General features: G+C 42.0%; 1 protein-coding gene across 3 annotated transcripts in view; it reads right to left on the bottom strand.

Annotated features, from left to right (window-relative positions):
* The window catches only part of ERGIC1 (endoplasmic reticulum-golgi intermediate compartment 1), a 58,996-nt gene extending 36,759 nt beyond the window's left edge, over positions 1 to 22,237 (bottom strand). The window contains exons 1-3 of one of the 3 annotated variants that reach the window (XM_071759161.1): positions 21,884 to 22,013; positions 20,749 to 20,852; positions 315 to 376 (exon numbers count right to left, since the gene is read on the bottom strand). In XM_071759161.1, coding sequence (XP_071615262.1) covers positions 315 to 376; positions 20,749 to 20,750 — 64 coding nt within the window. In that variant the 5' untranslated portion in view covers positions 20,751 to 20,852; positions 21,884 to 22,013. Of the gene's footprint in view, positions 1 to 314; positions 377 to 20,748; positions 20,853 to 21,883 lie in introns of all 3 variants that reach the window. The other 2 variants (XR_011728949.1, XM_071759162.1) reach the window with 2 other exon arrangements.
* Positions 22,238 to 23,086: the final 849 nt, after the last annotated feature.

Consider the following 23,086-nt stretch of genomic DNA (forward strand, 5'->3'; position numbering starts at 1 on the left):
CACATTGCTACCATGCTACTCCTTACTGATGCAGAATGCATAGATTCTCTCTGCAGTAAGCTAGCAGAGTGGGTATGTCAGCACAAGCTTTAAGGAGCTCCCTTTCATGAATATTTATCTTTACTACTTTTCTGTTGTTGAGATTCTGAATTCATGGAAACTATTCCACCATTCAGTACAACCTGAAAGACTGGGCAAATGAGCTGTCTCAGAAACAAAGGATACCTGTTAACATTCCCTGTAGACAGAGAAGCCAAACATCTTTTATTTTAGACCAGGAGTATACAAGGCCATGAAAAAGAAGTGTTACTTACTAATAGCCCCTGTGTAGGTTGGCTGTGTAAGGTCTTTTGGCACCTTCCTGTAGATGTCAAACCTGAAAGAGGAAAAGCAACAGCCATAAAACAGGTGGAACATTTCAATAGGTTTGATGTCCCCACAGGGATGAATGATGCTAAAGTTTTTCCATTGAGGTTTCCAACAATACTTTTTTAGTTCACAGAAGAGTACGAGAAGGAAAAAAAAAACAAAAAATAATTTTTCTTTTGTACAATTATGTAACTGCACTCCTTCTTGGCTCCAATTTCCAAAGCACTTCCCTCTGCCTTGCTGTTATGGCTCACTGCAATCAGAACTCTGAGACATACCAAGGAAGAAATCGTGCTGGACAGGTTTATAGACCACCACAGAAGGAAAAGGATACTGTACATACCCCTGAATAAAGAGGCCTGGTAAAAAAAGTGAGACACAACCTATATTTCCCCTTGTAGTTTGTACCCTGCAATAGCCAGAAACTGACAATACCAAAGTCTGAAATTAAGGTGCTGAGACAAGAAACCTACCCTGGGACACTGGATACACAAGAGGAATTAACCCCAGAAGTTTGCCCCCCCAGCAAAAACCTAGTTTAATATTAGACTGTTGATTTGATTCAGTCACATCTTTTAATATCCATATGGCTCAGCTTTGCTATTTTCAACTCTCCATGGTTAAATTTTCACTGCTCTTTTGATGTTAGCTGTATTATTTCCTACAACCTCGTGCTCCTGCATGTCCAGCCGCAATGTAGCTCTGACATAAATTTTTCCACCACTCAATAAAAATTACTTGATGTATTAAAAACACACACACACCCTAAAGAAGGAAGTGACTGCTCCTCCCACAAAACAGACTTTTTTTTGGATATACCACAAGTGGGTGAGATTTGATGCTTTTTCCAGCCCTGGAATGGCATGAGAAATACTGGCTTCCAAATTCCTATTCTGTACTACATCAAGATGAAGCACTCCTATGTTTATTCAGTAGTTCTTACTACACTTAATATTATTCTGAGTTTAAAAACTAGATCATTTTTCTTTTCTTCACTCTTCACCTGTTGAAAAGACAACTTGCAGGCACTCTGGGTGAGCAAAACAGCATTAGCCTTGTGTGAGATCAGAGGGACACTGTTACTGAGTTGAAGCTGGAGGAAGGAAGGGTAAGAGAGGGAAGAAGAGTGGATATAAAGGTAGTTCACATAACCAGCTCAAGTCCTGAACACTCCACGTAATCACTTAACTGTTCCAACAACCCACTGTGATACACTTCACAGAGCATGTTGCACAGGATATATGCATTGGAGTGGCGTGTTTTTATGACTCTGCTCACTGCCATCTCCTGAATAGATTAGTAATGTTCCTGAGCTAAACAGTCCATTTATGGCTCTCAGCTGCTCTGAGAACATCTGGAAAGTGCTGTTTACGTTCTTTCCACACACACCAAAGCAACAGCAGCAGTGGAGGGCAAAGCAACCCAGAGTAGCTCATGACATCATGGTCTCACAGGCAGAGGAAATAGCTGATGGCTCCTGCTCACAGCCCATTAAATGCTTAAAGCTGGCGTCGTGCTCTCACCAGTCACAATAATAGATCAACAAGGCTAAAAAAGCTGAGAGAGACAGAAAAAGAGTGTGAGAACACACGAACACACAAGAGCTGCTGAGTGCGTGAACAGTTAGAAACAGGAAACAGCTCTGTGCTGGATTCAGTAAAAACACTAGGATGTGGATACTATAAAAAGAAGTTCATTCTTACAGTAAGAAATATTTAATAGTGTTGAATGATGATCCATCACAGGATTTTACAAACTTTAAAAAAATTTTAAAAAGCTTTTAAAAAAACAGTGGAAAGTTGGTGTCATGTCATGGTTCTCCCCTCTCAGACTACCATTTTAATCAATCTAAGTAACACCCAAACCCCAGAAAATAAGTTCTGCATGGTGTAAGCAAGCTAGGAGTAGACAAGGATGCTACAGAAATTGATTAATAGCTCCCAGCTACACTTCAAGCACTTAAAAGGCTGTTAGCCCTCTCTGTGCTATTCTGCTTCCCATCTCTTCTACCAAAACATTACACTCCCTCTTCTCTTCTACTACTCTAAGACACATCTAAAGAGAACTTTAAGCAAGTCTCTGGATTTGATCTGCCTGGAGTTTTGAGAACTCTGGGGTTTCTGCTTACAGGTTCAAGCCTTCCTGCAAGCACAGTCCAGCACATTTGCCACAGTTGTCACATGAGGCCCTAAGTGTACCTGGGTGTATGACCCAGTGAGCATACACAGCTTGATAGACAAAGAGTATCAAGCAAATAGGGTCCCAGCCTTGAACTTAGCAGTTTAATGGTACAGACAAGAAGAGTATGTAAAGAGAACTGCATAAAGCTGTTTTGTTGCATTAATACATTCTTAGATAAAAGATTAAAATTGCAGAATATTCAATGGCAGCTTAAAAAGTTGTGAGACTCAAGAGATGAGATCCCAGCAGTAACTAGAGGATGGAACCCCAAAGAAAGCCTTAATTGCATATAATTCTAATAAATAGGTAAATATAGCAAACTCAAACAAATTGGTGAAGTCGGCAAGAATTATTCTAACAGGAGACTCTAAGCCCCAAGAAATCAGAGTTCTGTAAAAGCCATAGCTCTTATCAGACTGAAGGGTTAAAAATCTGATTGACTTCTAGACGCTACTAGACAAACCCCTCTCTTTTTGCACTGGCTTCTTGCCTAGTCACAGAGCTCAAAGCAATTTCAGGGGATCACTTACACTGTCCTGGGAAGAGAAAATAATAAGGATTAGACACCATGGATGATTTGTAATATATGATGAGGAGGCTGTGGAGCTGTATATATGGTAAAGGGGAACAGGTTTTACTCGCCCTCAGGTCAGATGTTCCTGCAAGCACCTGCAGTAAAAATTCCAGTAAGCCTCCAGGTTCCTGAAGTATTGGTCACTTGGAGGAGTATTTGTACCCTGGGAACAGAGAGGAACTCATGCTCTATATATTGCAGAAGCTGCCTTACAGATTTCTGGCACTGGCACATTCAAAGCAGTGGAAGATACTACTAATGCTGGAAGAAGCCTGGATGTTCAGAAGGATTGTACCAGCCAGCTCACAACACAGTGAGATGTGCTATACTGCACTGTGAATATCCACCTGGATAGTCTAGTAATTATACCTGAAATTACCATGAGAACCCAGGGTGTAGATTTACAGCATATTCACCACCTTGCAGTAACTGCTCCCCTAACCTGCTGTACTGTGCAGCAGTTTACTCTCCTTTCACACTGGGATACCTGACTTTACACTTCCAAAGCATGCACAGGGACAGTTTCCACAGACCAACCAGCATGTTATTTATATAAAATTTGGCAACTTTGTTCCTTCAGTCAGAATGGTGAGATTTGTATGGCTCAGTGATGTCAGTTGATTGACTTGGATTGGAAACAAAAAACTTTTTATTAGGAAAGCTCTTGCTCCAAACCATAGGTATCCTCATACCTATTGCCTTTTATTTCAAGGGACAGCATGGTTGCAAACAAAGAAATGAAAAAGCTGTTTGGCAACATCAGAGTTTCACATAATGAACATGAGAGAATGCTACAATACTTTTTTCAATTCAGAGCTGAAAGGCTGTAATCAAAAACTTTCTCACGTCCCTGACAGAAACGTCCGAGAACTGGTAATACAGCACTGTGAAGAAAAGCAGCACCAGGTTTATTCCTAAATAGGTGTAACTAAAGAATTCACGTACCTTAGCATGATTAAGCCAGGTTAGAGACAGAACTCCAGCTGTCTGGTGGAGAAGTGTGCAACAGTTCCCTCACAAACACAGAAATTACATGTCTGGTTTCATCTTACTGGAATTGCACAAGTGGACAGCAAGGTAAAATTGCAGGTGAGTGCACTCCAGTGGAGCTGAACAACAGGATGGCAGATTTCAAATGCCTGTAAGTATTAGGAGGACTTCAAAAGCCATAGCTAGACTAATATGGGCTAATGCCATTAGATTTTTTTTATTCAGACAGAAGTATACGCTCTTTGTTTTCACTTTTCAGGATCTCCTAAAGCCACTGAAAGGACCAGAAGCAGTAGAGCTTATCTGAATGGGACAGCAACATCATGTCTGGGGCTGGCTGCACAGAGGCAATGGTAGATCAGACCCAATGGATTAAAGCAAGTTGACATCATCAGCACTGAGGTGACTCCTGACCTTCCTTTCAAATCTATCTGACTGACAACACAACATGGGTGACAAGGAGGGCAGCAGATGTCTACCCAAACAATGCAGGTTTTTCTGGAGTAGATAATTCAAATGCCTGCCCCTAGAACAGGGATGAGCTCACGCCCTCAGCAAGAGCTGCTCCAGGCAGGGCTTCCTGCCAGGGCATGTTTTATGTACACCTGAACAGTTCCAAGTCTGGATCCAAAGTATTTCAGGAAATGAAGTAATAAATACATCATTTCACTGAAGATTACCACTTCCCCGCACAAAAAATATTGACATCTTGGGAGTCTCAATAAAATATCACAGTAACACCTCTGTAAGCAGCTGTTAACTTTTTCATGAGCAAGAAGCAAAGAACATGAAACAATAAAAAACAAAACAAAAAAAAACCTAGGTAGAACTAATTAGATGGTGTTTAAATTTGAATGCCCTTCGGCATAGGGAAACTCTGATACTTAAAGGAGTTCACATCAGAAAAGGAAGAACACTAATTCCTCCTTCAGTTTACAGCATTTCTTGCATTCCTCAAGAGTGCCCACTCCCCCCTGGCACAGAAGAGAAAGAAAGCAAAGGAGCAATGCAGTACCCATGTCACCTAAACAAGGCCTTCAGAGTATGGCTTGCAAACCTTCTTCTACTGAGCCACTGCACGGAGTCAGATGCTTCAGCTCTGTCTGTGGAGCACTGAAACACAACTGGTGCAAGGAGCAGTGGGATGTTTCCATGCACCCTTCTGCAAGGCCTTTTTTTAATGATTTAATCAGTTAAATCAAAGGAAAGGAGCAAAGGAAAAATTGTTTTGCAGCTCTTAGACTGTGTTCTGTATTCCAGTTAATCAAGAAGCCAAGAGAAAATGCAGCACATTCACATGTGGCACTTGGCCATGGATTGGAATACAGGCACTGTATGTCAGCAGCAAATAGATTAATTTTCGTCCCTTTCCACTCTGCAGATAATTCAGAAATTTAGCTTTAATGCTCACAGACAGGGGAAAATGTTTTTTGTTCTTAAGGATGTTTTCCCCCAGAATTAAATCTTTAAACATTAGTCTTCTTTTTTGAAGCACACCAGCTCTATTTTAAGTACTTCTGCAGCCCAGACTGAAAGGGGATGGTGCTTAGAGGAAACCATCATTCACTACATTTCTGACGTCAAAGATGGTTAAAAAAATAAAATAAAAAACCCCCTCATATTACAGCTGATACTCTACCTTTAGCAGTTCAGTGGTAGCATAAATACATCATGTCATCTTGTTTTAGCAGCAAGGGTCCCTGGCTGTGATTCACACAGAGGAATGTGAGTGTTGAAACAATGCTTGATTCTCCACCTCCTGTACTAATCAGCTTTTAGAAGTAGCATTTATCTTTCAGCAGGTACCACATTTGAAGTTGAGGTCACTAATTCCTGGTGACATTACTCATTCTCAAGCCTAATGCACAGTGAACAATACCTTAGTTTTATTACACATCAGTAGCTTTGAGATCTCTTTGGAAAGAGATGGCCTAATGCTGCTGACCAAATTGCTTCATTAACAAATAACTCTCCTTCAAATGACTTGTAAGAAGAAATTTAACAACAGAAATGTAACTTCACTTTTAAGTTAGCCAAACAACTAAAAACCCTGCAGCAGATTTGACTAACCTAGACAAAGAGGGAATTATTGAGTACAGATACAAACAGTGAATTTTGAAAATACTATAAAGATTATGTTGTTATGCAGTAAGAAACCTGAACAACTGGGGTACAAACTGCATGTTTGTACCTCAACATGCTCTATTTTGGAGACCCAGTGCTGGACAAAAGTTCATTTGTTATGAGTAGGGAGCAATATCTCCATCATTACATATCAGATACCATAATTTCTCTCAAAGAGAAGAAAAACAGTGTGTGGGAGATGTCCCTACAGTTTCCAAGATACAGGGGAGAACTCAAGATTCCAAAAATCCAACTGGTGAAGCCTTGCAGCCTGAACTGTCCTGAAGGTCTTTTAGGGTCACCAAAAACTCCATTCCTGATTGCTTCCTCCTTGGTAAGTGACACCACTGCTCTGAGAAACACAAGGGATGATGCTGAAAAGGAAGACAGCAAAGCACCTATGACACATGTACAGAGGGCAGGTTGGTTCTTTGAAGTAATGAAGAATATTACACCTTTTCAAGCTGAGAAAGCTTCCAAGATGGTGACTGTGTCACACTAAAACCACTGACCCTTTTTTCACACCAAGAAAGGAAGCTCTAACACCTGGCAAACTACACTGAATTTGTAGGCCCTCCGCTCTAGAAGAAATAAGGTTAGGTTGGCCTTTTAGGAACTATTTCATGCAAGGAATGTTCACTTGTGACTGCACAGGGAATGAATGACAATTAAAGCAGTTTTCAAAACTTGTTTCCCCTTCTGCTTCTGCCCACATGCTGACAGCAGGTAGCACAGCTCCTGCAAACTGAAAATACATTCAAGTGCATCATTGCTGCTGGTTTTTTCCATTTGTTAAGTCCCTCTTGCAAACCAAAGAAAAATGAATCAGAGTATGGCTGCAGACCTCAAATATCAAGAATCTGAGAAGGCTTTTATGTCAGTATTTCTCCACACACTGGCCAATCCCTGACTATAAGAGTTTGCCTGTTCCTCACAAAGTTCATTCATTACGTACTCACCAGAAAATGGAATTACAACGTGAAGAGAATTTCTACCATTACACACTGTACGTGCAACAATCCAAGAAGAAAACAACACAGAGGTATCCCATGAAGATCAGACACATTAAGAAGTCGATTCTTAAAAAAAAAAAAATAAGGTTTTGTCAAAAGAACATAAAGTATGTTAATTACACTGGGATTTTTTTAGATAGGAAAAACTGTCTGACACTGCATTTCTAGGAATGCATATTAATTCAAGAAAACTATTTCAGGCTGCTTTTGATGTAAACTATGTACACTGTGAAAGGTACACAAGGAGTAAGGCAGCTGCCAAACACAACCTTGGACTGTCAAGCCTATGCAGGTATCCATTTCATCTACAGTAAGAGTCATCGTGAGGCAGCTCTGCCTGAAAACAGGTTAGAAAACATCTAGTGTCATCTCTTCTTTGAGAGCATCTACCATTTAGACCTTCTAAATAAATTAATCTTTAGGCTACATCCTTCTGAATTACACCAGACTCTTTAATTACTTCATGCAGACATCAGTGAATCCAGCCAACTATTTCTATTTAGCTGCCACTGAAGAGACAAATCATCCTTAACTTTAGAAGGATTCATTTTCCCTAGAGACAAGGACATAACCTTGGGATTTGTCACTTCACAGAGTTTTATTCTTCCTTTTCCCATTTCCTATCTGCCTCCTCAAACATTTCTGTTTTATTGCTGTATTACAGACATATGATTCAGAGATGGTTGGTTCACTCAGCTTTATTTGGTTCCCCATGGGGGCTCTGGATCTGATGCAGAGACAAGACACCCAGCTCTTTCCACAAGATTTGCATAGCTGTACTTATTTTTAAGTTTGTCATTTAATGACAGAAGAGGTTCATTAGCAGTTCAGGAAACCAAGGTGGGTGTGAAGTGGGGAGAGGAGAATGAGCAGCCTCAACCCCACTGCAGGAAACATGTTTAAGTGCACATGAAATGAGCTGGAAAGATGGCTCTGAAGAGTTTTCACACAGTCCTCAGTGTGGGCTACTTCGTTTCCTTGTATTACCACTGCTACCACCTCTGGAAAAAGCATCCTAGAGACAGCAGAAGTGTTTACAAACTCTGATTCATTCAGTACCTGCTGCTATTAAGCTCTTAGCAGAGACACCACTTATAGTTGAGAATGCAAGGATTCACTTTACAGAAAATGCTTCATCATTTGTAAGGAGGACATGGGAGGCAGGAAGAATCACAGTCATGATAAATGTAAGTTGGATGAGGTCTAACAGACAGTCAAAGATGACCGTGCACACACAGACTTAATTTTCTCTCTCCAGGAAAGCCTCAGTATAGGTTGGTGTTACAAAGGAGAGATCAGAATTTAATCACCACATCATCTCAGAAACTTTTGTCTGCCCCCTAAATCATCGCTATAGCTTGGAGACAGAAGGGAAAAAAAAATTTAAAAGGAAGAAAAGAGGCTATATTTGCTATTTTCTGTGTGAATTCATGGAATCAAAAGGAAGCTATGGAGAGACTGTTGTCAGAAGGAGATCATTCAGGCTGAAGACTAATCACTTTCTTTAGTACCCAGTGATATTTCTGAAGAAACCTTCCCATCAAAGGGATGTGCGTTTGTGCCAAGGAAAATCTGTATCTTGCTGACTGTTCAGGCAAAGAGATGCCCATCATCTAAACAGAGCTTAAGAATCAGAAGTACAGAGTGCTAAAGTGAGATCCTGCCTTCCCAAAAGCTCAAGGTACTGTGAGTTCTGTATCCACTGACAAGTTTTCATGAAGCAACTCAGCAAAAAAAGGAGCTACAGAGAGCACCCCCTGGAAAACCCAGTGACTGGCACTCCCCATCAGCCTCTGCATACTCCACAATACAAATATGAAGAAAAACAAATTGAAGGGAATAAATTGATGCCCAGGGCTTTATATCTTGATGCTTCTTTAATTGAGAAACATTAAAAAACCAAAAAGGATTACAGGATGCTAGGGAAAAAAAGAAACTAAGAAAGCATATAGAATACTTCAGTGCTACTAGAAGAACAAAAAATTCTAAACCAAAAAATCAAATAAGTGAACTAAGAGCTTTAAAAAGGGAGTTGTTTAACAGGCAGCAACAGCAGTTCTTCTGTTTACTTGGGTCACTGCTCTCAAATAATGACTTAAGGACAATTTGTCCCCACTTTGTTAAGGCTGCCTTAACAGCCTTTGAAGGCTGGGCAGTAGGGACAGGCCAGCCACCAAATGAACAGCAGAACTCACCAGGCATGCAGCCAAAGAAAAGAAACTTTTAACCTCTTCAGAGGCCATTTAACTCTAAACAAAATCAAGCAGGCTTATACATATGCCCTCACTCCACAAAACACAGATAAGTCCCTCTAACACAGAGCATTCCTTCCCAGCTTTGCTCCATCCTATGAAGCCCTTCAGACACTCGCAGTAAAATCTTCAAAAGCAAAGCTGTTACTTTCATACAATGGATAAATCTAAACCCAGCAATTTAGTTTTCAGTGTGACTGTTCACATTGAGGGAAATGCAAAAGTAGCATAAACAGCACAGCTGAGTCAGGACACACAGTGCTCTTTTGCTTAGCAAAAGACCATCTACTTTACAAATAAAAATAAAATCACAGGCACCTGTTCAAAATTGTTGGGGGTACTTCTGATTGTTCTCTGTTGTTGAAACTATACCTAGAACTAGTGTGACCAGGGCCACAGAGAAAAAGATGAACCTCTTTACTTGTTAAAATTAATTTTATTCAACAGTGTAAAGCACACTGACTCCTAGGGTATGCAGAGATGCCCTGAAAGACCAGTTACCCCATTCCATGTGCCTAACAACAGCATCTTTGAAATTATCAAACCAGTAAAGAGAATGACCCTGAACAATGGCTAGTATGGGGGACAATGATGCTAAAGGAACAAGAGGGGTAAGACTCCCCTCTGCCTAGGTACCCACAGAGGGGCTGGACATCATCAGACTCTCCTGGGAGAAAGGATAAGAATGAGCAGACAGCTGAGCAGGTAACACAGAAGACTAGTCAGCAGTTTTATGGGATGGATTATGTACCCCAGATGCTTGAAAGTTGCTCCAAAAAAAAGTCAGACTTGGTGTGACAAGCAGTTTGGAGCAAATCCCTGAATCAGGAAAATATGGGCTTAAGACACAACCCCTGAGTAAGAAGGCAGGAAACTTCTAAATGATGGAGAGAGGGAAGGTATCTGCAGCACCATGTTCCTGTGCAAGTCAAGTCAGAATGCGAGGGAGTCTCCTTTCCTCAGACACAGGAAGGAGGATTAAAATCAAATTACAAGATTTAGATACAAGTTTGCTAGAATGAATTCTCTTTGGCTATTTTGTTTTAACTGGGCAAACATCAAGAGTCTTAGAATGGTTTTGGTTGGAGGGGACCTTAAAAAATCATCTTGTTCCAACCCCCTGCCAAGGGCAGGGACACCTCCCACTAGTCCATGTTGCTCCAAGCCCCATCTAATGCAGCTTTAGACAATTCCAGGGATGCAGCACCCACAACTTCCCTGGGCAACCTGTGCCTATGGCTCACCACCAACACAGTAAAGAATTTCTTCTGAATATCTAATCTAAACCTACCCCCTTTCCATTTAAAACCATTACCCCTTGTCTGATCGCTCCTTGCCCTTACAAAAAGGGCAACATGTCTCTTTAAGCAAAACATCTTTCTTTAAAGAAGCAGTGACTTCAACTCCCTATGCATTTCCAACTTCTTATAATCCTTGCTATACGTGTTCTGGACAAAAATCCAGGATTCTGTTCCACAGATCTATCAGAAAAAGTAGCTCTACACACCAATAAATAGTCCAAAGGAAGCGAATGTGCCTCAACCTAACACCTTCCTCTATACGTGTATAGGAAGCACTGATTTTTTTTTTTATTTCTATGGAGAAATAATAGTTCAAGATTTAATGCTGAAATCCTTTCTTTAGATAACGCTGTTTTTCTTCCCAACCAAAGGCAAGCACGTGCTCTGACACTTCTGCAAGAATACTTATCTCCCACACAATCCACCACAGATAAAAAGTAGTAACTCTTCTTCCAACAAAGCAGGTGAAATTTAGCACTCTTTTATAGGCTGGGAAATCAATGGTAAAAAAAAAGTAGGGGGGGAAGAAAATAGGAATTACTGACTCTGAGCACTTCATTTTGCAGATGTTAATTCTTAGTTTAAATGAAATTTCTTTATTTCCTGTCTGGCAGCAGATGAGAACATAATGCAGCAGTAGGAACCAACAGATCCAAGTTCTGTTCTGCTCCCAGTACTGACTCACTGTGTAATCTTCCCTCTTCGGCTTCTTCATTTTAAAGAGAGGCAACATTTGCCCACTTTCCAGCAAACATGTTGAAATCTACAACTGAAAAGCTGCAGAAATATGAAGGATTTCTGATCAAAGTTCCAACTTCTTCGAAGGATTGTACAAGGAAAGCTCTGGGAAGATGCACTTATGAAAACAAACTGGATGTGCACTGCAAGAGCTGAGCCTTGGTTCAGTAAGGGGGTTGTGCCTAGAGTGCATGTTTACAAACAATCATAATCAGGAATGGTTTTGTCAATGGGACACAAACTTTGAAGCACCTGAAAAGTAAATGAAGTGATCCTGTTAACGTAGGTTTCACATGGAAAGTAAACACTGAATATACAAATACCAAAGCCTGGCTCTGAATGTGAGTTCAAGATGCAAATCACAGAATTATCAGAGTTGGAAGGAACCTCTAGAGATCATCCAGTCCAACTCTCCCACTAAAGCAGGATCAGCTGTTGCACATTGCACAGGACTGCATCCAGGTGGGTTCTGAATACCTCCAGAGAAGGGGACTGCACAACCTCCCTGGGCAGCCTGTGCCAGTGCCTGGTCACCCTCATAGTAAAAAAGTTTTTTCTTATGTTTAAATGGAACTTTCTATGTTCCAGCTTGTGCCTGTTGTCCCTTGTCCTGTCACTGGGAACTACTGAGAAGAGTCCAGCTCCATCTTCCTTGCATTCACCCTTTAGATATTTGTAGACAGCCCTCAGCCTTCTCTTCTCCAGCCTAAAGAGTCCCAGCTCTCTATAAAAATTCAAAGCAGGACTAATAAGCCGATACTTGTAAATACCAAGCAGTTATTAACACACTTTATAAGATTAACACCCACGTAACAGCAGATAATACACAAACACCATTAAGTAATCAGCTAGTCCTCATTTACACACAATAGGGGAAGTATTAACACATACTGCAGAAGTTGAACTTTATTGGACAAACTCTCAGGGCTTCAAAATTACATTGGAAGCCGTTTAATCCTGAACTTTTCTAAGCAAGCTCTGATATGCTAATAATTGCACAAGAGATGGAGGGGTTAGCATGGTTTTAAACCAGTTTATCTGTACTGCCAGAAGGTGAAGACTACAATTTTCAAATTCTGTATGACTGACTTTTCACTCACAATATCAAACCAGTTTTCAAAGCCTGATCTTCAAATAATGTTTTTTTTGACCCGCTGAGTCTCCACACTTTTAAACCCAGGAGTGAAATGCAGGAATATGTTTCCCTTCCAGACAGCTCCTCCCTTTTAATTTTAGTTCCAAGAACATAATGAAACTAACAGAGGATGTTTCTGAAACAAGGAGGAGCACTGAGAACAAGCAAACAAGGTTAGCCAGAAGGACTGTCATTAATTATATAATCCAGCCTTTGGGTAACTGGACATTTAGGGAAAGGGGCTGGGAGAATGTCAGACACATCAACCTCTGAAACATTATGTCACCTGGTCTACTAGTTACTTAGTAGGTAGAGGATTTGTATAGGGAAAAAAAAATTCCACCAAAACACAAACCCCATTTATTTCAAGGACAAAAGACCATGAATCCACACAACACTTGCAGAAAGAGGACACAAAAAATTAATACATTCTGTTCCTGTTTAAATTGATTTCTTTCCAAGGAGCTAGTTCTCCTGGTTTCTGGCTTCTGCCAGCATCCCCAACTCCATTGTGCAGTCTTGCATAACACCTTTTTGTCAACCACGTTCTAAATTTTGTGCTGTCATTCTTTTGATGCTCAAGAAGATTGTTCTCTATAGCCCAGGAATACACAGCAATTGCTATTGCTGAAATACACCAGAAGGACAAACTATTTCAGCTGGCACTGAAGAATGGAAGGCAGGAAGCAGTACATCACTTTTTTTTTTTTTCTTTTCCCAAATTAAAATGTTAGGTTTACACATATTCCAAAAGTAATGAGGATGAGAAAATTACTTCTAATCTCAAATACTGAATGAAATCTTGCCAGCAAGCATTTTGTTTCCTTTTAGGCAGTGAAGCAGGTGCCAAAATGAAGAATGGAAGGGAAATTTATTTTTAATAAAGTGAGCAAACTATACTCTGCTTCATCAAAACAGGGGGAAAGTGTCATGAAGAAAAAATGTTCAAGTAAGGGGACTGGTATTTAAAGGGATCCAGCCCTTCACTGGACTGTAAGCAAGAATGACTACTTCCAAGTGGTAGTACCATACTCTGGAGATCAGATATAGAGGAAGGAGGCAGAGAGAAGGGGGAACAGGAGCAAACATACATGGCTGCTCTGCAAACTAAGCCAAGTGCTCAGATACATGAATGCCATAAGTAGACAGTAACCCTTCCTAGCATGGAGCCTTCATCCCCCTTAAGCTCAGATATTCTTGCATCTCCCCAGCACTTCCATCCATCACATCCCCCAGACACTTCCTCCAGCACTGTACCTCATCCATTTCATACTTTCTGAGCCCCCAGTTCCAGACACCTCTCCCTTTCCAAATTTGAGATCTGTCAGCCCAGAGTTTCTCCCTCTGGCCACGTTCATCCATCTCACTGCCCACAGCTACTGGCTCCCAGTATTCCCAGTGCTACTGGCCTCAGGAGACAATTCTTCAGCCCTCCCAACAGACAGCAGTTCCTGATCTCTAGAAGACACTTAACAAAATTCAAGCTTGGAATATGATTTCCAATAAATTACCTACATGTAACTCAGGGCAACACCAAGACACAGCTATGGAAAAAAAACACCAAAAAAACCCAAAAAAACAGAGCTGTACCATGGTCTAAGTCCCAGCTGCACTAGAACAGCACACAAATCAGAGATACATACAAAACAGAATAAAGAAACATAACACCTAGAGAAGAAAAAAAAAGGGGGGGAGGGATGGAGTGTGTGAAGCAAATAGGTCCATCCTCATAACCCTTCCTTCAAAAGCACACAGGCCAATCCATACCCTACTGCATGTCCCAGAGATTTCTCCATATTAATAAGGAAAACTCCCACATGCCTTCTAAGCTCACCATCTCAGGCAGGACAAGGTCAAGAAAACCAGTCCAAGGTCAAAACTGTTCAGCCACTCCTCTGCAGAGTGAACAAAGTCTGGTCCCCTTGAAAGGAATCTGTAACTGAGGCTCAGAAAGGGATTGCCACTTGCCTGAAGCCAAAAAGCATTAAGAATAGCAGAACCCTGACTTGAGAGAGTAAAAAAAGGTGTCACAGATGTGTGCACAAACCACACTAAGTCTTCCTTCTCCCCCAAAGCAATTTCTATAGGACAAAAGTTGTTACTACACAAGATTTAGGGGCAACAAACCATAACCTTACCCAGAGCATCCAGCAGGGATTCAAATACATTGTACATTTTCAGTATCTAACTTCCTTAGTGCTATCAATGAACCAGCGACAAGCTCAGATTCACCTATTTCCATTTCCCTCTAAGGAGATGAAACTTTCTTTATGTGCTTTTACAACTCACTCCTTTTTTTAGTTACCTGTAACTAAAGGACCTACAAGCAAATACAACTCATTATCCAGCTGCTAAGTGAAGGTCCTGGTTTTAACTCAGTTTCCAAAAAACATCAGCATTGATGCTACCCCACTACAAAAACATCAATAAGGACCCAAGATAGAGCTGCAACTTGTAGTTAGGGATCAGGTTTATCACAATTGCATCAGATATAACTTGTTATAATGCAGCAGTCAGATTCAGATTTCAGTTCAGTAGGGTCACACCTGATTTAAAGTGATCTGGAATCTGAGTGAGACTCAAGAGACTTCACCAGTATGAGAACACACAAAGTTGTATTTACATTACTGGCTGTACTGGTGTTCCAGCAGGCTCTCCAACCTTGGTTATTCACAGCACAGTGGTCTAGAGAAATGGACAAAAATTGGGGAGGCAAGTGATCTGCCTTAGGATATGCCTGGTAAATAAACACTAAGCACCATGACTCCCTGAAATCCTGCTAGTAGTAATACATGCCTTTCTATTTTAGCATAGTATTTTGAAGGATCTTCTCTTAAAAGCCAATCTTTCTTGCTTCTCTGGATTAAACTAGCTATATCTCAATTGAAAACACCCTTAAAAATCAAACATAAAAGCAACCATTCATACATACAGCATTCAAATACACCCAGTCATACTGTCTATCTACTTGCAGTCCCTACCTGTGTGTCTGTCTCCCATAATCACTGCCTAAAATAAGCCAACTATTCAGTATAAGGAAGATTTTGTAGATTGTGGCAAAATTGTGGTTAATATATTTTTGGCAGAACAAGTTTTCCATTTTGGGGCAGCTGGCTCAGTGCAGAAATACCTAGACAACATTTCAGGGCCTGTGCTTGGATAGGAGACAAAACCCCCAGATGATTCTATTTCTTCTTTTATTGCAAGACTATGCTGTTCTTACCACCTCCACCATTTGAATCACATGCCAACAAAATACACATACACACTTCAAAATACAAGCTTAACAACTTTCACAGCTTCTCACTCCATGCTGGTGGCATTGCTTTGTTTACAGTGTGATTCAGTCATTTTTACAGCAATGAACTATGATGGCATCTATGTCACCAATGAGTGAACAAAGGAGGACAGTTAAAAGTTCAGGAGAAATACAAAACTTTCCTACAAAGCCAGACCTTTATACTTCTGTACTTACTTAGGAAAATTTTTCTACTTCAACTGTATTTTAAGATAAATAATGCATTAGGGGAGACTTGGGAAGAAATATTTATACACATACAAGCTCTGTTTAATCAGTTATTTGTGGCAGAAACATCAACAGACTCTGTCTGTACAATTCTGCTTGCCCATCTGACTGCTGTGACTGCAGAATAATTTCTCAGGTGCCCTCAAAGGGCTATTGTTGAAACAAAGTTAGTCATGGTACTGCCTGGCACCAAAATCAACTTTGGTAATTACGTAAGGTGGCAGCAATACCACTTGGAAGGCTTGTTTACCAGTGACATTGCACAATACAAAGTGGAACATGCTTGCCAGATGTGGCTGCAGTTCAAGATGAAAATACATGGCAGAGTAATCAGGCACTCTGAAGTGTTAAGCTATCACTTCAGTAGCTAGAGAGAAAAAGTGAAGGTCCCCTCAAAGTATAGAGGCAGCTATCTAACCAACTCAGAATGTTACTGTACTAGTTATAAATGTAGGTATTAATTTAGAAAGCTATGGCTACCAGCTCAGTCACATACAGGACTTACAATTTTGAACAAAATCATTGTACAAGTGGGGAGGTGTGTGGCTGTGAAGTGAGCATGGCTGTGCACAGCTTAGCACAGAGCACATACAAACCTTCCTGATGTGCTATTGCTACACACAAACCAGTAGGCACAACCCATTTATTAAGAAGCTGTAGTAGCTGGCCTTAGATGTTTATTCTTGTCTTTCCCACATTGTTTCAGCCAAGAACACACCTACCTGCTGCTATCAGCACCACACACATTCTATAGGAGAGGCTCTGTGAGCTCATTTGTTAAAGTTCAGCAAGTAATGATGCTAAGTGAAGCAGAGTGTGCTAATGCAGCTAACTCAACAACCTGCTGGGAGACAGCAAGGAGGTGGATGAAATATTGAACACCACGATAGGATGAGAAACATGGAGCTGGCCGAGACCTCACAAAGAGTCCAAATTAAAACTCCTGAGCAAACATGTACATTTCCACTAACAGCTGGTATATTAGTGCCAAAACATCACGTAGTCACCATTTCTGCTTAACAATTGGCAAATGTTCAAACATAGGCTGAAGAAATCCCATTCGACTTTAGGTGAGATTTGAGGGGTTACAGAAAGATTTTAGGTTGTGACCCTCACTAACCTGTCAAAAGAAAAGTAATAGGATTACTAATGACAGCTTTGTTCCTTCTTTTCTTAAGCCTGAAGACTAAAATAAAGCTATTTTCCTTAGGCTTACAAGTAAATGAGAAATTGTTGTCCAAAGGGTTTCTTAGTTAGGAAAAGATTTTGTTCCTTAGACTCCAAATCGTTTACAATCTCCTGGTTTGCCCTCACTAATCTGGTTGGGTACTGAAGGCAGAGAAACCCTCCCTGATGGTGCCGAACCAGTTTGGATCACTGGTTCTGAAGCTGTGCCAGCTCAGTTGTCATGAGCATCAGTTTGCCTATCAGTTACCACAACTCTTAGCTCTAAATTAAAACTAAACATACTGCCTCTTCTCAAAGCAGTAAGGCTGGAAGTGTGACAGCTTCATTTCGTTTAAGAAGACACAGGGAAACCAAAGCAGAAAACTGCATCTCTCCCAAAATAACAAACGTTTTTAATATCTGAATCAGAACACTCACATCAGAAGTATCAGATGTGTCAAAGAACAGCTGACTGTGGGGGCCTGGTGTACTGTGCAGATGGAATAAGAGTCTTCACTGCAAAGAACTTCCATTCTAAACCAGCATTTAATTCTAAATCCCTTCTAAGCCAGGCTCCTTTCCCATGACCTCCAAAATCCAGGTATAACATACTGTTACTTCATTCACAATATCAAACTATAAAAAAAAAACCTGAACAAAAACCACAACTACAAAGAAAAAAAACAACAACAAAAGCAACAAACAAAAAAAGCCCCCTAATGAAAACATCACAATGATTAACCAGGGGAAATAAATTCTGAATTTCTCAGTTAAATTTAAAACCAAGGATTCAGGTATTCACCACCAAAAAAGTGGCCAGGGCAAAACTGAGAATTGCTCACAATTAGAAATAAAACTTGATTTCAGAGTGGTCTATTTTAAGTTTTCTCAGCCTAGTTAGTTAACACTACCAAACTATTTCAGAAGTTTCAGTATCTGCTACAAAACCATCAGCAATGCTTTTATGCAAATAGGCAGGTGCCAAGAAAAGCCAAAAGATTCAAGAGAACTTGCAGTGCTTCTCTCTACCATGTCTGTGTCCAGAGCACAGGAGTCACTTCGATTTTATTTCTGTAATTCTCAATACCAGAGCAGTCTGAAGTCCAGCACTGGCATTTGCTGCCAAAGCTAAACCTCTGCTAACTGGCTAAAAAAATTATGCAAGAAACATTTTGGCCCACAACCATCACTCAAAATGACCCAGGCTTACAGTTTAATGTAATTATAATATTAACCATCCACAGATGTTACAAGTATATAGGTGACACTTGGTCTTAAAAGACTTGAGGGGGAAATACCCCTTTATTTATTTTTTTTTTTAGCTCTAGCAATATACCTCAAAATCCCCAAATAGGTATTAAGCTCATACAAGTTCCACAAACCAGGAGGACAGACAACAAGGAAAAACCTCTCTCTAATAGTTTTTTAAAAAGAAGAAAAAAACCCATGCCTTATGGAAATACAAACTGATTCAGTAGTTCTGTAGAAGGGCTCATGTCTTGTGACATGCACTGAACAGACCTGAACTGAAGGCTCCAATCTGGAAGTGGGAAGCTTGGTTGGTTGGTTCCTTACCAACATCCCAGCAGGAGTGTAGAGATTAGTGCAAATGAAATGCTTTGAAAACTGAACAGCACTACGGAAGTATTAAATATTATTAAAATCCTAAAGATACTTGGGACAGAATAATTACTATTCACTTGATACTACTAAGACAGTATTATTTTATTTATAAATTAAGTGCATTTTGTATTAGCAAAGGGAACCATTGATAAGCCAAGAAAACAAAGTCCTATGGGAAAAAAGCACAGTACAAAAATGCTTAAGTAACAAAAAAGCTACTTCCATATCTGACACTAACAAATATGCCTCAGACTCTGACCTGTGGAGACAATTTTCCAAGAAACATTTTCAGGCACTTTGGGTTCCTCAGTCTGGCCAAATATGAGCCTCTAAGTCTATGCGACAGGAGAGTGATTTAATAACATGGACAGAAATCCTTTCTGTGACTTTCAGTTGGTCAAGAATAACAACTTTTTCATCATGGGCTGTTTTCATCACTTGTAACTTGTGTCTCTATCTTCTCCAGATGATACTGTGGCAACCTATTCCTCCCAGAGCTATTTTGTGTGGAAACAGAGCTTGAGTCCCAAACTTCTAGCTGGTCTACTATGCCCCTTTCTCCAACTGATGTTAGTAGTCAAGGTCCTGGCTGCTAACATCAAAAAAAAAAAAAAATTAATAATAAAAAAATAAAAGTTCTTAAGGACAGTGATTTCTTCAGATGCATTAGCAACAATTAGTGAAATCTGCAGCATCCAGAAGGACACAATGCCTTTCAACTGGGAACTTCTAAATTTTTTACTCTGGAAGATATGAAGGGGCAATTTTAAAAGTTTCTTAACAATCCAACCTCTAATCATACATAGGCATGACAGCCACTTTAAAGGGTGTGCTAAAGACAGAATGCCAAACTGTACCTGCCAAAGAGAACATCCAGCTGAAAACTCTGAGATAAAAACCTTGAGTTTTTACGTGATGAAAACCATCACCTCTTAATTCAGAAACTTACAAGTGGTAACCTTGTTTAACTAAAAGTACTGGATAGTACTTTCTACAGCTGTAAAAAAGTAACTGTACTTTTTTTTAATGTATGCATCATACCTTGACTACCACAGTAAAATTTTCCAACCTCAGCAGATTGTGTTCCACTGACTACACAATGAACAAAAACCACAACAGCTAATACGTAGTCTCTAACCTTTGCAAAATTTTGGTCACGAACTCTGTTCATGCTTCTAAGACAGGAAAATAGTTCCTCTGTAACTTTGATTATGAAGTTTTGGTATCAACAGCAGTCTTAAAAATTAATTTTTGCAGAAACACTGAACTTCAGCAAGTTTGTATTATTTAAGAAGGTGCTCTGAAGTGTCTATTTCTAACCCTCCAATAAGAAAGACAAAGTTATTTGCAATTGTGAATATTTAAAATGCAGTTCTGAACTATTGCCTTTTTTTTTTTTTTTAAACTCATTAACACAAACTCTGCAACTCAGACTTTACTCAATGTCCTTGCTCTGTTCCAAAGTGAAGCACTAGTGCTGTCTTTTAAGATGATTATTCTTGGTGAGCCAGTGTTTCCACATGCATATTCTGAGATTCAAAAAATATTACATTTTCAAAGACATATGAAATAACATTTTCTTTATCTGCTATTACAAAGTGACAGCCACAACCCCTTATTGTTCATGTATTATAGAAGTCTGAAAATAGATGGCAATGGGATTTCCAGCTGGTAGAATGTCTCCAAAGCTGAGAAGAAATTTTCTATCAAATTTTACAGAAAAGCAGAAACGGGGCTCTGGGCCCTGGATCCCACATGATCCAGCAGATGCTGTTTCCACCTTCAGCAAGTTTTCATTCAGAAGCAACTGCCTCCATGTTCAATAGTACCCCATGGATCACATACAGGATCCTGTGAGCCTGTATAAATGAGAGGCCCGATTTAGAATTACAGCAAAAACACAATGCACAGCTTTTGTTTGGAAGTAAAAACCTGAAATATCACCATTTCCCCGTCACCTCAAAGCAGTACAAAAGTATGGTTCAGGTTGGCCCTATGTGAGAAGCATCAACCAACAACTGTACCTCTCAATTCCCAAAAACAAATGAACTTTTATTGTAATGCTAACGCTGTAGTAAAACCTACAAGAGGAAACTCATCTGTGTGTCTTCCCCGTGGCACCTATGAATTCGGAACGTTAACAAATCTGTAGTTCAGGAATGGCTCAAAACGGAAACGAACCCACAGTAACTATTTCAGATGCATTGAGTCAAAGGGGTCTCTTTCACTTCACCTTTGGTGTCTGAACGTGATGACTGCGGCCCACAGGATGCAGGTGCCCGCAGCTCACACCTGCTCCAAATGCCAAACCCAAGGGTGGAGGCACCAACCTTGTCCCCCAGCCATGAGAGCTGCAGCACAGCTTTACCCACAGGCATCCTCACCACCTCCTAGAGCTGCTCTGGGTGCCCACGGGCCTCCTGGAAGGCTCACGGGCCCCGTACCCTCACCCCAGCACCCACTGCTGTCACCTCAAGGCCCCGCTGCTCCACCCCTGCTGCCCGGGGCAGCTCGAAACCACACACACACCTCCCCCGTGCTTTGCACAACAACCGCGTTATATAATAACAGCCGCTGGATGGGCAGAGCCTCCCAGTTTCCCACGTCCCTTCCCTGACCAGACCTACTCCATCCATCCATCCATCCACCCACCCACCCACCCGCCCATCCCCTCCCTCGGGTTTCACCCAGACCCAGGCCCGGCCTCGCTCTTGCGGGGCGGCTTCACATACGCGGGTGCCCCAGGGCCGGAGGCGCCCACCGCCGCCCGCGCTGTCTGCCCCGGACGGGGGAGAGCGGCCCCACCGAAGGCCGGACCGAACCGGACCGGGTCAGGCTAGGCCAGGCTGGTATTCGCGGTGGGGTGGGCGGCTGTCCCAGCCGCACTCACCTCCTGAAATCAAAGGGCATGTTGATGGCGGGCGCCGGGCAGGCTGCGGACCCCGCCGCCCCCGGCCCCGGCTCTCGGCTCGCTGCCACCGGCTGCAGGGCCAGGAAGTGACGGCCCCGGTTCCGCTCAGCACCAGCCCATTGGGCGGCTGGGGACGGACCGCGCTTCCGCCGCCGGGTCACGGGTAGCGGCGAGAGCTGCGGCTCCCGGGGCTGCGGGGATGGGGGTTGCGGGTACCCCCCCTTGGCACAGCCCCCGGGACCCCTGAGCTCCCCGCGGCGGGCATGGGGGTTGCGGATATCCCGCCTTGACACAGCTGCCGGCACCGCTGAGCTCCCCACGCCACCCTGGGGGTCCCCCCAGTACCCCACAGCTGTCAGGGGCATCCTCGATGTCTTCGGTGCCCCGCAGCTCTGAGGGCTCCGCCAGTCCCCCATGGTGGTCCCCTCACCCCCTGCCTCCGTACCCTCCATGGCCCTGGGGGCCGCTTCAGCCTTGGTATCCCAAGGGCCTTCCAGCACCTGTCTGGGTTCTGGCAGAACCTGCTGTCCTGCAGCTCCAGGGCTCCAGAACCGCCTGGAAATGCTGCTGCCCAGCAGAGCGAGCTCAGCCCCGGGAGGCTGCCTGCCCACAGATCCCTTCCCTGCCTTAGCATGGCAGGTTGGAGCCTGCCAGCTCCTCCACATCCATCCTGAGCTGCTGGTGGATGGACTGTGCCAGCCAGCCCAGCGGGACTGCCCTGGCCTGCAGGCCCCAGCGTGGTGGTTCACTTGGGTGCTGTGTTTCAGGTTTTGTTGGGCATCTCTTGCGTTCTCAGCATCGCAATAATAGCAGCTTACATTGGTGTCTGCAGTGTAGTCTTTGTCTGGAGACAAGTCAAGCCACAGTGACAGACTGGGGACACTCACACTTCAAAGTGCCCATAAAGGAAGGAGGAGCAGCCCAGCACCAGTGGAGACAGCACCTCTTCCCAGTGGAGGGGAAACTTTGGTGCTAGTAGGGCTCTTTCTCTTGAAAATATTCCTGCAGTTTTATTGGAGGCCAAAGAATTAAAGTAAGGAAGGATGCCCATTCTTTAGGTAAGACATTTTCCATCTTGCTGTTTTACACAGAATCAGACGGGTTGGAAAGGACCTCTGAGATCCAAGTCCAACCCTTGGTCCACTACCACTGTGATTACCAGACCATGGCACTGAGTGCCAC

The sequence above is a fragment of the Heliangelus exortis genome, chromosome 15, assembly GCF_036169615.1.
Source record: "Heliangelus exortis chromosome 15, bHelExo1.hap1, whole genome shotgun sequence".
Taxonomy (NCBI): Eukaryota; Metazoa; Chordata; class Aves; order Apodiformes; family Trochilidae; genus Heliangelus; species Heliangelus exortis.